Below are 17702 nucleotides of genomic sequence, written 5' to 3'. Positions count from 1 at the left end.
AGAATATAGGTCTTCAGGCAAGCTTTATATATTAAAACCATTGTATTTCTCCTTTTTGTGTAAAATAAAGAAGGCTGTAGATAATATAAGAAAAACTATGCGATGTGTAAAATAACTGTACAATATATAGGCAATAAGTACATCATCAATGTCTAGTCCGTTTGCATTTGACAAATTCAGAGAAAATAATCTCTATCTATTTATTTTTATTTTTTAAAAATATTTATTTATTTATTATGTATACAATATTCTGTGTGTATGTCTGAAGGCCAGAAGAGGGCACCGGACCTCATTTCAGATGGTTGTGAGCCACCATGTGGTTGCTGGGGATTGAACTCAGGACCTTTGGAAGAGCAGGCAGTGCTCTTAACCTCTGAGCCATCTCTCCAGCCCTATCTATTTTATCTTAATGAGTCCAAAAGGTTGTACCTAATTCACTTTCTAAATTTGTGTTGTCAAATTATCTTTTAATGTCTGTCGGCCTTTTATACTTCTTTTTTTTTAAATATTTATTTATTTATTATGTATACAACATTCCTTCCATGCCTACCTGCATGCCAGAAGAGGGCACCAGATCTCATTATAGATGGCTGTGAGCCACCATGTGGTTGCTGGGAATTGAACTCAGGACCTTTGGAAGAGCAGGCAATGCTTTTAACCTCTGAGCCATCTCTCCAGCCCCTATACTTTTTTTTTTTAAAGATTTATTTATTTTTGTTTACAGTGTTCTGTCTGCTGCCCAGAAGAGGGCACCAGATTTCATTACAGATGGTTGTGAGCCACCATGTGGTTGCTGGGACTCAGGACCTCTGGAAGAACAATCAGTGTTCTTAACCTCTGAGCCATCTCTCCAGCCCCCAGCCTTTTATACTTTACACCTCTTTAGGGAGTTTTTCTTTTCTGAGTCTTATAAACAAGAAAAACTATAGCTATAACTATTTAACCTTTAACTCCCTCAGAAACCCAAGAAGGAAATAATATTAGCAGAGTAAACAGGAAGAGTGAGTAAACAACTTCCAAAAATGCGAGAAATGACAGAAACAGCTGCCTGCCTGGACAGCCAGCTATAGTTCCTCTGCAGTGATGGGGCTCCATCTTCAGCCTCAAGGCCTAGAATACTTGGCAGACTTTTCTGTGAAGCAGGATTTTTGAAAGTCTGTCCCACCTTGTCTTGACAAGGCGTGGCAGCTATTCTCCAATTAGGAAAGCATATTGTTAGCATTCGAGGTAATGGCATTTTCTTGCCCATTGGCTTACATTTGCCACAAAGAAAGTAAAATCTTTATGAAATTGCTTTGATGCCCATCTTATTCTCTGAAGTAGACTGGTGCTGCCAGTAGCAGACACGTCTCATTGTCATAAAATTAAAACATATGTTATTAAAACATCTTAAACGCCGTATTCTGTAGATCTCTGAAGTGTTTGAAGATGATGTATCTATCTAAAATATATCTCTGGAGCTGGAGGGATAGTTCAGAGGTTAAGAGCACTGGCTGCTTTCCCAGAGGTCCTGAGTTTAATTCCCAACAACCACATGGTGGCCCATAGCCATCGATAATGAGATCTTGTGCCCTCTTCTGGCCTTCAGGTGTACATGTATACATAATAAATAAATACTTTAAAAAAAATCTGTTTGACCATGAAAACATACTTAATATGACTACAAGTTTAATTATAATAGGTGACTAATTACTAATGTGCATTTCCTTATTATCCTAAACAGTTTGTAATAATAATGTTCAAGAATCAGAAATTTGTATTCATTGTTAAATGAACTGTAGAGGTACAATACCTTAAACAAGATTAGAAACCTATGTACAGAATGTTTTAACAAGATTAATCTCTAATTTGCATCAATATATAAAGTTTGTATGTAATATACAAAAGTCCAATCCATTATAAAATATTTAAAACTAGTAGTTGCTTTTTAAAGATAGATACAGTAACCTACCTATTTTTGTATGTGTGGTTTTTCAAGACATGGTTTCTCTGTAGCTTTGGAGCCTGTCCTGGCACTAGCTCTTGTAGACCAGGTTGGCCTAGAACTCACAGAGATCTACCGGTCTCTGCTTTCTGAATGCTGGGATTAAAGCGTGTGCCACTACTGCCCAGCTTTTCAATAATCTACCTTTTTATCTTATATATCTATATCGTCCCCTTTTTATTTTATGAGTAGATTCAATAACTTATCCTATTGTTTCTGTATCTTTTTTCTTTTCTAACCATGAAGCTTGAATCTTATCTCCTTTGTTTAGCTTTTTTCCTTACCATTACCAATGGCAGTTTGTAACCAATCACTCTAAACAATGACGAATACCCATAACCCAATGAAAGACCAAAAACCACCCACACCACCTCTTGGGAATATGGGCATTGTATTAAATTTACTTTCTGTTGTCTGTGGCCATTGGCATCTTTAGAGGATTCTGAAAAGAAAAATTTGGGTTAATTGTCAAGTCCTGGGAGATGTAGTTGTATCATTTGTTGTCCAGTCTCTGTGCAATGGTGAAGCAAAGGGCTTGACTCAAGTCCTGGTGAGAGTAGTCTGTGAGGCTGGACCATCTCAGCTAAGCCACCTGGAAAATGTTGTGAGCAGTTTGTAGTTCAAAGCCCACCTTTAGTTGGTGTTTTTCACCATAGTGGTATTATCATCATAGTCCTGAAAGAATTACTGTTTTGGGGTCCCATCCTCCTTTTGGAGACATTTAAGGTCTCTGTTAGATGGACTCATGGTTCACTGTAGAAAACTGATAGAGACTCAAACCTAAAATCATGTACGTTAAGGTGGATGAAACCTTTTTCTATAATTAGTAATCTGTATGACCATTAATATCATAACAAAAAGATTATATATATATATATATATATAAACCTTAAAAATTTTGAGATGAGACTGGGCGGTGGTGGAGCACGCCTTTAATCCCAGCACTCTGGAGGCATAGGCAGGTGGATCTTTGTGAGTTCAAGGCCAGCCTAGTCTACAAGAGCTAGTTCCAGGACAGACTCTAAAGCTACAGAGAAACCCTGTCTTGAAAAACAAAAAACAAAACAAAAAAAACCCCCAAAAAAACAAACAAACAAACAAACAAAAAACCCTGAGATGATATTTATATCTTAAGAAAAGCTGTTAAAGAGTCAATATAGAACCAAAGGATTATGAGATTAATGGCAATAAAATAGTCATTTGTTTTTCTTCTGTCCCATATCAGGTAGCTTTTCTGACATGAGACAGAGATTTTGAATTTTACTTGAATAAGCTTGCTTGGATTTAAAGAAGGAGAGAACCACACTCCAACTCCAAAACCAGCTTTAATCTCTAACTGGACTGGGACTTCAAAAAGACCATTTACATTATATGTCTGTATAGAACAGCAGAAACAAACATTTGAGAAGATTTATGAAATTTTATTCTATTGAAAATGTGATATACTAATAGTCCAATTCATTCTTTTTCTTGGTACTTTTTTTCTGGATGATTTGTCCTTTTTCTTTAGATGTCTTATTTGTCCAGTGGTCTTTGGATTCCATAGCTGGATGCCTTTGCTCTCCTGAAAAGACAGAAACAAACTCTTTCCCAACCCTAATTCTGGGGAAATTGTCTTTTGGCAAGTTATATCTGATCAAATGAAAAGCATTTGAAAGTTTTATGGTTAGTTTAGATTAAAAGGTTATGATGTTTCCTTTTGAAGTGTCTCTTGTTCAGATTGAATCTTTATCAATTTTGATTGTATCCATAGCTTTTCTTCTTCCTTGGACACAAAAACAAAGCCCCTTTCCCAACATAGCACATGTCTTGATTTCCATTTAAGGTCAGTGTATCTTTAAAATATACTGGATAATTTAATTCTGTAGTTTTTTCTACTATCCAATTGTTTCTCCATAACTGTTGTTTCTTCTCCCTAGCATTTAGGAAATTCACAGTTAGTAAAGCATTATGCAGTCTATTTCTGGGCGTCTTTATCATCTCTTTCTGTTTATTTAACATATCCTTTAGAGTGTGATTTGATCTTTCTATAACTGCCTGGCCTGTATGATTGTGTGGTATACCTCTAGTATGCTTTATATTATAATAAGCAAATAACAGCTTCATTTTCTTAGAGACATGTTGGAGACATATCTGTCTGTATACCTATGGTGGCCATAACTTCTAGAAAATGTGTGATTATCCAGTCAGCCTTTGCTGAACTCAGAGCAATTGCTTATTGAAAGCCTGAATAGGTATCAGGGGTGTGGTGTTCATATTTTAGTTTTCCAAATTCTACCAAATAGAACTCATCCATCTGTCAGATTTCATTCCTTTAAGTACCCTTTGGCTTACTTCGTGCAGGTAGTGTTGTTTGGTTGTATAAAGAACAGGTAGGACATTGCCTATAATTTCCTTGTCTTGATGGGAAAGTCTTTCTTTCAATATTTGCTATTGACAAGATTTTTTTAAATGAAATTCTGAGGCTTTCAACACATTTCCAATCAATATTTGGTTGATTTCTGCATTACATTGTGCTAAATGACCTGGCAGACCCTTATGGGATTGGATGCATCTTATGTATATGGGATGATTCTTGTAACTGAATAAATAATAAAGTCAATTCTGTATCATCTGGTATAAATTCAGCGGTTTCAATTTTTAAAACTACCCTTTCTGCATATTATGAATCAGTAACTATGTTGAGATGTTCTTTAAAATTCTTAGGACCATGAGAATAGCATATAATTCTGACTTTTGCATAGAGTCATAAGGGCTTTGATCCACTTACATATTCTGATTTGTAACCTGCCTTTCCTGATTTGCATCTATAAAGAATGTAGAGGCTCCAGATATTGGTGTTTCCCATACAATGAGAGAAAGAATCCAGCTAGTTCTCTCTATAAGTTGAATTCTCTTGCTTTAGGATATTTGTTATTAATCTCTCCCAAAAATTTGCTGCAAGCTCTTTGCCAAGGTTCACTTTCTGCCCTTAATTTATCAATTTCATCATTAGTAAAAGGCACTACAATTTCTACTGGGTCTATTTCTGCTAATTGACAAGATCTCAGTTTTACCTTTAGAATCAACTCAGAGACCTTTTCCACATAAGATACTTGAACCAGATATCCCATTGTAATTGTGAACCAGCCTCTAAAACAGCTTTAACCAAGTCTATCCAGTCTTTGGGAATAGTTCTATTACAAACTGACCATGAATTTAGCATTTGCTTCACTAGAGGTGAATGCATGCCATATGAAACTATTACTTCCTAGAATCTCCTCAATCTAATGATGGCACAGGAGTCCAATTAGCTCTTTACGGAGCCTATATCATTTGGCAATTTCTGTAAGGTTACTGAATATATTAAGTTTGCTTGTTTGAAAACCTTAGGCTGTTCCTCTTTAGCCTTATAATACAGCGCTGAAATTGGTTCCCTTTAAATTCCTCTGTCTGAATTTGAATATCTCAGTTTCAGGGGATCCTATGTCCTCTTCTGGCCTCTGAAGACCCCTGCATTCATGTGTATATATATCTATACATCTCACAGAAATGGAAACTTTAAAAGAAGAGTATTGGACATTTTAAGTTCAGTTTTATAAGGTATATATGGTAGAAAATGACTATGTTTAGCCAGGCAGTGGTGGCGTACGCCTTTATTCCCAGTACTCAGGAGGCAGAGGTAGGCGGAACCCTGTGAGTTTGAGGTCAGCCTGGTCTACAAGAGTTAGTTCCAGGATAGGCACCAAAGGTACAGAGAAACCTTGTCTCGAAAAAAACAGAAAGAAAGAAAGGAAGAAAGAAAGAAAAAGAAAGAGACTATGTTTAACTGTTTTATATGCAAGTACAAATCTGTAAGTATAAAATGATAAAAGGCTTTTCTTTCCATCTATAGTTCGGTCACTTACACAAAGGTGAAAGCATAGTTACATCTAGCTATATTAACTAATTAAGTTCTTAAGTATTCTTCCTATAAATATAACATGTCTTAATCTTTGATTTAAAGAGTCACAACTTTCTCATTGTAAAATTCCCCTATGCCAGAGTTGTGAAGCGTTAGCATATTGTATGGGTGCTTGTTTTTTTTTTCCTTCCAGACAAAGTTTGGTTACATTACCATTTCATGATCAAGATGTTACTGGTTTCAGATTTAATATTTTGGGAAATAGATATTTCAATTTGTAGTTTCTTGAAGAATTGTAATAGAAAAGTATAATTTATTTTACAATAAAGTATGATTGATGACTTGTTCAGACTTGTCTGTGGAACTGTGGATTGGTCTTCATTTTTTCAAAGTTAAAGTAAGGCTTACAAATTTGAGGTTGTTTGGCTTGCTCCCAATACTAGCTCATCTACTTACTAATTTTGAGACCATCAGAAAGAAGGTCACTTAATTTTCTTTTTATTCCCCCCTCATATTTTTTTCTTTTTTGCTTAATTCTTTTATTCCTGCCATCTACTTCAGAGAACAGTGATCTTTGGTCCCTTCAACATTCTTATATTCTTGCACTTTGGGTTACATAGCAAGACTCTCAAAAAGATGGAAGGAACCCCATGCCTGTAATATGGCCCTCAGAAAGACTGAGGCAGGAGTATCTCAAGTTTATACCAGCCTGTGTTACTTAGCAGATTTGAGGTCAGCTTACTCCATAGTGAAATTCTCAAAAAACAAACAAACCCAAAAATCCCTTCAAAAATGGTCTTTAAATTTTGTATTAAATTTGTCAATTACAATATGTCTGAAGAATTTGATAGAGTATTGTGAAAAAATGTCATTTCTACATTTGCTAGCATTATTTGAATTAGAGAACGATTTTTTATTAGGATCTTTTTATTTTTAAATTTTATTAGATATTTTATAAAATACCAATCCAAGTTCTCACTCCCTCGCCTCCGGTTTCTTCCACACACCCTCTCCCACCCATAACTTGTCGAGTCTTTGCCACTTTAACAGTGTCAGGTTCCAGCCTTAAGTCCAGTCAAGAAGAGGTTAGTTATTCATGTAATGTTTGTGCCACTATTACACCAGTATATCTTGCAGGTAGTTAGTTCACTGTTGTAGATTGCAGGGTTTGTAGCTGGGTAATATTGATTACTTTTTCTTCGTGTAATGTTCAAGGTACCTTCTAGTACCATGAACTCTAGTCAGTAAGGATAAAGCTTCTATTGGGACACCAGCTTAATTTTTCTATGTGTGATGATATTAAGTAAGTGGTGTCTTCAGCAATAGTGTCTTGCCATCAAGTTGTAAAGGGTAACCAATAGCCTTGGCAGATTGCCTGTGATGTTTGGGACGAGGTTCTCTGAGACCCCTTTGGCCAGCTCAACAGATGTAACTCATTTCTGGCACTGGGAGTTTTACTTAGTGGTTTAAGGTGTCTGTTTTGGCAGGCATTGTCTCCTCCACCATGTATTTGTCTTTGCCTGTTAAGGCCAGAAAGGGACATCAGATACCTTGGAGCTGGAGTCATAGGTGATTATTTGACATCTGATGTCAACTAGGAATTAACTTGTGTCTTCTTGAGAGCAGCAAGTATTCTTAAGTGCTAAGTGATCTTTCTAGCCCTTCAATAAGTATTTTTATTGATTCATGTGACATGTGTTTTTTTCTTTTTTGGTTTTTCAAGACAGGGTTTCACTGTCATTTTGGAGCCTGTCCTGAGACTAGCTCTTGTAGACTAGGCTGGCCTTGAACTCACAGAGATCCTTCTGCCTCTCTCCGCCTCCTGAGTGCTGGGATTAAAGGCATGGACCACCCTGCTCATGATGTGTATTTTTTGAAGGGTCTTCGATTTTGGCATAATTTGTTTATTTCGGTTGATCACTATGATGTGTGTATTTATTTGTTTTTGCTACTCTATCTTTTCTTCATATACGTACTGTTTGTTAACACCAACTGGTTTGTATTATATAAATCCAGGTTTCACTTCTCAACTGCTTACTGTCTATTATCTTTTTTTGTTTGTGTATTTGTATGCTTTTAATTCAAGGCTTTACATAAGATAGACACCTGTTAAAAATTTGAATAAATTAACTGTGTATGGACTTGAGCTCTCTTTTATGTTTTAAATCTCTAAAAAACTCTTTAGTGCTATTAAAAATCAAACTTGGTATCCATATATTTTATAAATGCTACTAATTCTCCACCATTTTGACATCCTGTGTTGGTGATTGCTAATGGTAGAAAAAAAGGTACTATTTAATATTTGGTAGATGTATTTACTTTGCTTATCTGCACTTATATAAGAGGCTTAATGAGCCTGACTGTGTGTAAATATTCTACTAGTTCTAATCATTTACACAGGAACCTGCTTAAATTAATGAATGGCTCACATTGTTTTTAAACAGGTAATCTTAATATATTTTCTCCCTTCTCTTGTCTTAAGTAGGATTGCTTCACAGTGGAGGGAGAAGATTTGAGGCATGATTTTGAACGCTTACAATTGGCCATGGAAATGGTAGGATTTCTCCCCAAGACACGGAGACAGTGAGTTTTAAAGTTTTTTTTCATTTACTATAGTTTTGTATTTCAAGTATAAAAGAAAGCATGATGTGTCTTTGAGAAATTTCTCTTAGTTATTTTAAAGACATTTTTCTTCTTTGGCAATTTCATACATATGTACAGTATATCTTTATCCCATCTATCTTCAGCTTTCTCCTATTCCTTTTCTTTTTTCTGTAACCCACTGAATAGAATTTGTGTTGCTTGCATAAGCATGGAACCTACCTGCAGCCATATCCGTGAAGAAAAAATAGACTTCTATTTTTTTCTAGTCTTTATGTAAACTACAACATTCCCTGCATATTTACATGTGTGTTGCTTTATTAAAAATTTTGATCTGTGGATGTAGCTCTGTGGTAGAATACTTGTTTTGTATACATAAGACTATAGACTCAATCCCTAACAGCAATATTGTCAACAAACAAACAAACAAAAAGCAAACCAAACTAACCACAAAACCTCTATACATGTTAATATAAACAAAATGGAAACATAAAAAAATGTTAATAGGGCTGATGAAGATGGCTAATCGGATGAAATGCTTGCTGTCCAAAAATGAGGGCTAGAGTTCAGATTCTCAGAACCCACATCAGGAAAACCTGGTGAGCATGATGACCTCCCTATGATCCCAGTGAATAGGAAACAAAGATAAGAAATCTTTGTAGCCAAGATGGAAAACGTGACAAGCTCTGGTTCACCAATAGACTTTACCTCAATATATGCCTCAAGGTGCAGAGAATAAGAAAGGACATCTGTGAACTGGAGTGATGGCTCAGAGGTAAATAATATTGGCTGCTCCTCCAGATGAGCTGGTTTAATTCCCAATACCCATAGGTAGGGCTCCTCACCATCATTTGTAACTCCAGTTCCAGGGGATCTGCTGCCCTCTTTTGGCCTTTGCAGGCACCACATGAATGTTGCATAGACATGCTTGTAAAATACCCATACACATAAAATAATAAAAAGTTGAAATTAAAATTGAGATAAAAGATAGCTGATGTTTAACTTGGGCCTCTACATGCGTTGACTCACATGCATGTACCCTCTACGTGTTCACCCTCATACATGCATTAACAGATCAGCAACATACATAAACCAAAAACATTTGTTTTAGAAAATGAAGTAATTTGTGTTTCTAGAAACTAAAACATACAACCTTGTCTCTTCCTAGAGGAATATTTTTTTTTTTGTTGTTGTTTTAGATACATGGTTCCTCCGCGTAGTCCTGGATGAACTGAGCTCACTCTGTAGATCAGGCTGGCCATAATCTCACAGAAATCCACCTGCCTCTACCTCCTGAGTACTGGGATTAAAGGTGTGCACCACCACCATCTGACTGCTGTAGGAATATTTTTTTCTTTTCTTTTCCTTTATTTTCCTTTCTTTTTTTCTTTTCCTATCCTTCCTCCGTCCCTTCTTTCCTTCCTCCCTCCCTCCCTTCCTTCCTTCCTTCCTTCCTTCCTTCCTTCCTTCCTTCCTTCCTTCCCATCCTCCCTCCTTCCTTCCCTCCCTCCCTTCCTTTCTTTTTTGTTTTTCGGGACAGGGTTTCTTTGTGTAGCCTTAGCTGTTCTGGAACTCACTCTGTAGACCAGGCTGGCCTTGAACTCAGAGATTCACCTGCCTCTGCCTCTGAGTGCTGGAATTAAAGAAGTGCACAACCATTGCCCAGCAGGAATATTTTTTTCATAACTTTTATCTGTTCAGTTTTGGAGGCAGGGTCTTGATATCATGTATTGTTCAGACTGGTGTAAGGGCCTGCCTTAGCCTCTGAGGTAACTCAAACTATGAACGCACACTTTTGAATCTAGCTGTTTTTATAATTGTTTTTGAAGTGTCTGTGAGATTCATGTTGAAGATATGTCATATTTGGTTGTGTAATGAATGAATAATCTCTTGAGTCATGAGTTTCTATAAGGAGAATATTAGCCTGACCTATTCTTCTGTGTATTGGTATGCTTCTTGAATTATAAAATTCTCTTCTGGATTCCTTTTATGAGAAGTTAGTTAAAACCAAACAATACAATCTATAAATGTGCAAACATACTTACTGCAATACACTGAAGGTCAAATATAGGAGAAAACCTCCCTCGGTTTCTGTTAATCTCTTCCCTCAGGGTCACTTACGTACTGCATGTGATCCTGAGCGGATGACATATAAACTGAATGAAGTATGAGAATATGTCCTCAGTAGGTTACCCTAATGCTAAAAGCTGAATTCTGGCTTGGTAGTGGTGGCACATGCCTTTAATCCTAGCGTGCGGGAAGCAAAGGTCGGTGGATCTCTGAGTTCAAGGCCAACCTGGTCAACAGATTGAGTTCCAGGACAGCCAAGGCAATACAGAGAAAAAAACAAAACAACAACAAAAAAAGATGAATTCTGAAATGATCTGAAATTTAAAATATCTTGAATATTCACACAATGCTCAAACTTCTTCAGACTTTGGAGCATTTGGGATTTTTAGATTAGGAGTACAAAACAGAGTCATGGACCTATTCTACAGTCTGAGAAATTCCAAACCTCAAACATTTCTTGTCATGATAATTTTGAGTGAAGTGTACTCTCTATATTAAATACCAGTGAAATGGAAGTTTTGGCAATATAGTGCTTATTTTTTATCGTTAAAACGATTATTCGGTATGACAGGATCCCATATTGTAAACTTTAGGAAGCAGTAAATTTTAGTGTGAGCCTTCCCTGTCTTTTATCTTCTTTTCAAATATTCCTTCACAGAAAAAAGTTTAACTCTATGGGTCATATTTATAAGTTTTTATTGCATAGTACTTTGAACATTAAATAATTTTCCATCTGAAATTATTTTTATCTTTTTTCCACTCATTCAGAAAATTGTGTTGTTTTGGGTAGAGAATATATTGTGTGTACTGCTACTTTCCTTTCTTGTGCCCACAGTTATCTCAGCTAATAAATAGTAGCATTCTTTCCTATTTCCTGTGATATGCTTTAAAATTGTTTTCCATAACTGTGTAGCCATCCTTAAATTTTGGCAGTGTTGAAAGTTTTTTTTTTAATTTTTTTTATAATAGGCATGTGCTATGTAGCTCAGGCCTACCTACCTTGGACTCTCTGATCTTCCTTTCTTAGACTAATGAGTGTTGGAATTTGGTACCATACACAACAAAATCTGTTTTAAGAACTGTTAATGTCCTGCCTTTATTAAATGAAAAAATTTGTCCGTTATGCTGTTTCTGCACTCTATATTTTAAGATACCTACTTTTTAGTTATTTGTGTTATCTTCTAATGTAAAATTATAAACATTTTAAGACTCAAGATACTGGCATGGTAGCATAGACTTTTAATCTCAGCGTACTGGAGGCAGAGGGAGGTTGATCTCTGTGAGTTTCAGGCCAGCCTGGTCTACATAGTCACTTCCTGGACAAACAGGGTAATATAGAGAGACTCCGTTCTCAAAAAACAGACAGAAAAAAATCATGACTCCTGTTTATATTTTAAAATCTTTTAAATCCTGACTTATCACATTAGGTTATTTTTAAGGTATTATTGCATAAGAGTTGTATGACGTATTTTTGAGAACATTAATGTGCCAATTTTTGAAACAGATATGAAAACTGGGTCATACATTTGTGTTAATTTTTGACTTCTAGATTTTATGATGTTTAAAGAGATTCTGAGCTTTTTTTATATCTTAGAATACTTTTATGAATTATTCCTTTGGGATTGACTTGTATTTTCTAATTTTAAATTACTTAAAAAATAACACTTAAATTATTTAACACTTAAATTACTTAAAAATATACTTTAAGTATATTTGGTTCTGGGCTGGAGAGATGGCTCAGTGGTTAACAGTATTGCCTGCTCTTCCAAAGGTTCTGAGTTCAATTCCCAGCAACCACATGGTGGCTCATAACCATCTGGAATGAGTTCTGGTGTTCTCTTCTGGCCTGCAGGCATATATGCAGACAGAATATTGTGTACATAATAAATAAATAAATATTTTAAAAAGTATATTTGGTTCTGAAGAACTTTAGTTAGAATATTTTCTAATTTTGCAAAGCCAAATTTCAACCTACAAATTTTTAGTTATAATTTAGTTATAAATATTTAATTTAAATTTAAGAAGACACATGGATAAGTTTTAACAATAGGTTAGATTTATTCTAAGGAAGTAGTAAGTCAATAGGCATATGGATACATGCATTTAGGATATTTAAAAATATTTTATTTTTAATCATATGTATATGTCTATGTGTGGGTTTGTACTCATGAGTGCAGTGTTCATGGAGGCCAGAAGAGGGTGACTGATGCCCTGGAGCTGGAGTTGCAGGCTTTTGTTAGACATCTGGCCATGTGATGTGAGTGCTGGAACTGAATTTGTGTCTTCAAGAGTAGTTGGCAGTCTTGACTGATGAACTAACCATCTTTCTAGCTCCTCTTAAGGGCTTTAAAAAGGTGTGTGTACACATTCATTCATGTGTATGCTTCTTTGTGAGTCCAAGTGCACATGTTTGCGTATGTGGGTGTGCAAGGAGACTAGAAGAGGGCATTGGGATCCTTGGGACCTGGAGTTATGGGCATTTGCAGGAAGCCTGGTTTGTTATGTGGGTGCTCTGTTTCAAACTCAGATTCTCATGATTCTACAACAACCACTTAATAACCACTGAAGTAGTAGAATGTTCAGATGTGTTAAATGTCTCAAATAGCAGATAAGTTAGGGCATGATTTTTTTCTCAGCTAAGTGGAAGTAGTTCTTAGTAACTTCTGAGGCATATGAAGTTGAAGCAGATGTTAAATGATAGTGAATACAAATAGTAAAGTGCCGACAAGGAGTTTGAGTTAGTATTTCAGTAAGCTTTTTTGTAAAGAGAAAGAGAACATGTTGAATCTAGGGTTATTTAAAAGAAGAGAAATAAGCAGTATTTTGATTTAAAAAAAGTTCTTCAAGATCCAAGTAAGAGGTAGGAAATGAAGACATTACAACTCCTGAATCAACTGGAGCCAATGGGATATAGTATACAAGTGGAGAGTTCGTTTTTAAATTTGTTTTATGCCATGTTACATGTTAATAATTTATTAACTGACATAGTTAATCGTTAAAGTTTAGTTAAAATTACCATTCTTTTGTGAAGATGAAAATACTTCATAATTTGTACTGGGGAATTTGTTTTGAATTTGGAGTAAAATGAGCTTTGATAATGTATTTAGCAAACTTTAATCTGTGCTTTTATTTTCATAGGATTTTCTCTCTGCTCTCAGCAATACTACATTTGGGTAATATCTCCTATAAAAAGAAGACCTATCGGGATGACTCTATTGACATCTGTAATCCTGAAGTACTGCCTATTGTCTCAGAATTATTAGAAGTGAGTCCTTCATTCTTGGTTTTCATTTTAGATAATTGGTAACTTCTTATTTTTAATTTATATGTCCTTTATACTTATAAATGGGTATACTTGGTTAAAATGATTTCATTTGATACTATTTTAAGATAGTGTTTTCAGATGTTGAAATTTCTCCTGGATTCCTGCCTTACTTTACTTGTGAGTGTGCCAAGATCATTAGGTCTAATGTTTTCTCCCTTGCCTTCACTTCCCCTTAACATATGCATTCCTTCAGTTTGTTGACAAGGATGAATATTTCCACTCTATGTTGTTTAGGGGTTATGTTAATGTTGCTCTTTCTAACTTGAGGTTTCTCCTTCCTTCTCTCCTTTCCTTCCCCCTCCCTCACCTCCTCTCTCCTTCCTTCTTTCTTTCCTGAAACAGGATTTGTGGGTTTTTTTTTTTTGTTGTTGTTTTGTTTTTGTTTTTTGAGACAGGGTTTCTCTGTAGCTTTTGGAGCCTGTCCTTGAACTAGCTCTTGTTGACCAGGCTGGCCCCGAACTCACAGAGACCCGCCTGCTCCTGCCTCCCAAGTGCTGGGATTAAAGGCGTGTGCCACCGCTGCAGGGACACCAGACTCTGTTCTATTGCTCCTCCCAAAGTGATAGTGTGTCTTCACTTTTTGTGCTGAATGGGTTTTGACAAATGGATGAAGTCATGTGTTCATGGTTATAGTCTTATACAGAACTCTTACACTGCTCTAAAACTCCTCTTCACCCTAATTTTCATTTTCACATGCAATATAATTGTAATTATAGAGTTAATTTTATTTCTAGATGAACTTATTTTACTTGGTAACATGCATTTGAGATACATCCTTTTAAGCCAGGTGTAGTGCCTCATGTCTTTAGTTCCAACACTTTGGAGGCAGAGGCAGGCAGGTCTCAGTGAATTTAACCACATGATGGCTCACAATCATCTATAATGACATATGGTGCTCTCTTCTGGTGTGTAGGTATACATGCAGGCAGAATGCCTTATACATAAGGAAGAAAGGAAGGAAGGAAGGAAGGAAGGAAGGAAGGAAGGAAGGAAGGAAGGAAGGAAGGAAGGAAGCCTAAACTAATTCATTGTATGTAGAACCATTTACTTCTCTTTGGCATAATTTAGGTGAGATTTTACAGAAAAAGTTATTTCCCAGTATGTGTCCATTATAAAGCTATAGTGCCAGTTGAGAGCATTGGATAACCTCTTTTTCATATCTCTAACTTCAGATTATTTTTTCTTTATATATGACTGATCATTGCTTTAACCTTAATGGAATGATATATGACAGAATAAGATGGAATAAATTTCTACAAGATGTAGATCATTGTATCCGAAGATTGTAATTTTTTCCTTTTTTTGGTTTTTCGAGACAGGGTCTCTCTGTGGTTTTGGAGCCTGTCCTGGAACTAGCTCTTGTAGACCAGGCTGGTCTTGAACTCACAGAGATCCGCCTGCCCGTGCCTCCCAAGTGCTGGGATTAAAGGCGTGCGCCACCACCGCCCAGCTCTGAAGATTATAATTTTGAAGGTCATAGACTAGATTTCAATCAAGCATTTCAGATATTTTAATCAAACATTTAGTATTATGATAAATTAGGACATTGTGCCTGGAGTCCTATTTTAAACTCAGACATAAATAACAGAGATTCTAGTCTTAATTAGTATTCTTTTGTCAGAGGTTAGTTAAGAGAGGTTCAGGGAATTTAAAAGAAATTCAGGGATTTGGAATGTCTGTTTTATCTAAGTTTGGATCCACACACTCAAATAAAAACTGGTCTTGTGCATCTGTAATTCAATTACTGGGAGGGGAGAGTGAGGAGGGATGCCAAGAAAGGTCAGTCAGTATAACCAGTCAGTGAGGTCTGGTTCCCTTGACAGACCCTGCCTGAAAAAGTAAGGTGGAATCACCGCGACCATGCATTAAATCCCAGCACACAGAAGTAAGAGGCAGATTGACATCTACGAGTTCAAGGTCATCTTGGTCTACACAGTCAGTTTTAGGACAACCAGGGCTACACAGAGAGTTCTTGTTTTAGAAAACAAAAGAAGATCTACAGATATAAACAAATACCTGACATTGAGTCCTGCTTTCCACAGTACACACACACACACACACACACACACACACACACACACACACACAGCACACACACACACACACAGCACACACACACAGAGCACACACACACAGAGCACACATACAGATGCATATAACAGTTTTATTTGTATTGAAAATCCTTTTATGTGTATTAGTGTTTTGCTTACATGTATGTATGTATGTATGTATGTATGTATGTATGTATGTATGTATGTATGTGTGTGTGTATTCATGTGTGTGCCTGGTACCCACGAAGGTTACAAGAGGATGTAACTTTCTCTGGAACTGGATTTACATATGGGTGTTCAGAACTGAAGCAAGGTCCTCTGCAGGAGCAAGTGTTTTTAACCACAGAGCCATTTATTAGTCTCCATTTTTTCTTTCTTTTTTAAAAAATATTTATTTATTATGTATACAGTATACAATATTCTGTTTGTGTGTATGTCTGCAGACCAGAAGAGGGCAATAGATCTCATTACAGATGGTTGTGAGCCACCATGTGGTGGCCGGGAATTGAACTCATGACCTTTGGAAGAGCAGGCAATGCTCTTAACCACTGAGCCATCTCTCCAGTCCCTCCATTTTTTCGTTTGAAAAGAAAATAATTCATTCAGGTGTTGATGGTGTATGCCTGGAATCTCAGTACTCACAAGGTTGAGGAGAAGGTTCACCGTGAGTTTGAAGCCAGCCTGGGCTACAGAGTGAGACCCTGTTACAAATAAATATAATATTATTTACTTCTGGGATGGGAGTAAGAGCAAAGTAGTACCTTTATCTGAAAGTTTAATATGCACGTATAAAAACAAATGTAGAACAAAAGTATTCTTCAGGAGTCTTAGATTCCAGGAGTGCTTTCATCCTTTGTCCATGGCCTTATCTTTAGATTGTAAAATCTAGAGAACGAGTGTGCCAGATTTAGATTCGTGTCTCTATTCCCAGATGTGTGTGTGAGACACTGGTGAGAACCCATGACCTTTCATATGCTAGGCAAGCTCTTTAGAGTTAAACTTTCCACTTGGAAGCATACTTCGAAAATAAACTATTTGTTGCTTTTTTCTTCTATTTTAGGTGGAGGAATTATTGTTATTTGTATGCTTAAATTCCCCTTTAGCCATTATTAAGATTGTGTATGTTTCTTTGCATTTCTTTATATTCACTCTATATTCCTTTCATTAAAATTTTTCTCTAGTTAGCTTTTCAGTGTAATAATTGAGTCTCCGTCATAAATCTTGCATATTGAATTTACCTTTCTACCCTATAGGTTAAAGAAGAGATGCTCTTTGAAGCATTAGTTACAAGGAAGACGGTGACAGTGGGAGAAAAACTTATTTTACCATATAAGCTGGCAGAGGTATGGTTTTCTGGGGCATCAGTATTTTGAATACTCTAGAATATGAGGTTTGTAGGTTTTTTTTCTTTTTCTTTTCCCTTTTTTATGTAATGAAAATGACATTAGGCGAAAAGGTATTAATTAGTGTACTTTTGAGGAAAAAAACAACGTTTCTGTAGGTTTGGAAACTTAAAATTCAATGTGGTTTTTTTTATCTGTCTGTCTGTCTATTTTAATATGAAAATATAGCCAGGCACACGCCTTTAATCCTAGCACTCGGGAGGCAGAGGCAGGCAGATCTCTGAGTTTGAGGCCAGCCTGGTCTACAGAACCAGTTTCAGGATAGCTAGGGCTGGTTACATAGAGAAACCCTGTATTGAACTTCACTCCCCAATGAAAATATAACAAAATAAAATATAATAAGATAAAACAAAATTATCACATCGAAGTTGCACACAACAAGCCA

The 17702-nt window shown here is 36.1% G+C and overlaps 1 protein-coding gene across 8 annotated transcripts in view; it reads left to right on the top strand.

The window, feature by feature from the left end:
• Positions 1-17702, top strand: part of Myo9a (myosin IXA) — a 194820-nt gene that overhangs the window by 52427 nt on the left and 124691 nt on the right. For all 8 annotated transcript variants that reach the window (XM_075965681.1, XM_075965679.1, XM_075965680.1 and 5 more), the window contains 3 exons: positions 8353-8450; positions 13677-13803; positions 17168-17257. In XM_075965681.1, the coding sequence (XP_075821796.1) occupies positions 8353-8450; positions 13677-13803; positions 17168-17257 (315 nt within the window). The remainder of the gene's footprint in view (positions 1-8352; positions 8451-13676; positions 13804-17167; positions 17258-17702) is intronic.

This window comes from Microtus pennsylvanicus, chromosome 3 (genome assembly GCF_037038515.1).
Source record: "Microtus pennsylvanicus isolate mMicPen1 chromosome 3, mMicPen1.hap1, whole genome shotgun sequence".
NCBI classification, from domain to species: Eukaryota; Metazoa; Chordata; class Mammalia; order Rodentia; family Cricetidae; genus Microtus; species Microtus pennsylvanicus.
The sequence above is the reverse complement of the archived record's forward strand: the minus strand, read 5'-3'. Positions and strand labels throughout refer to the sequence as shown.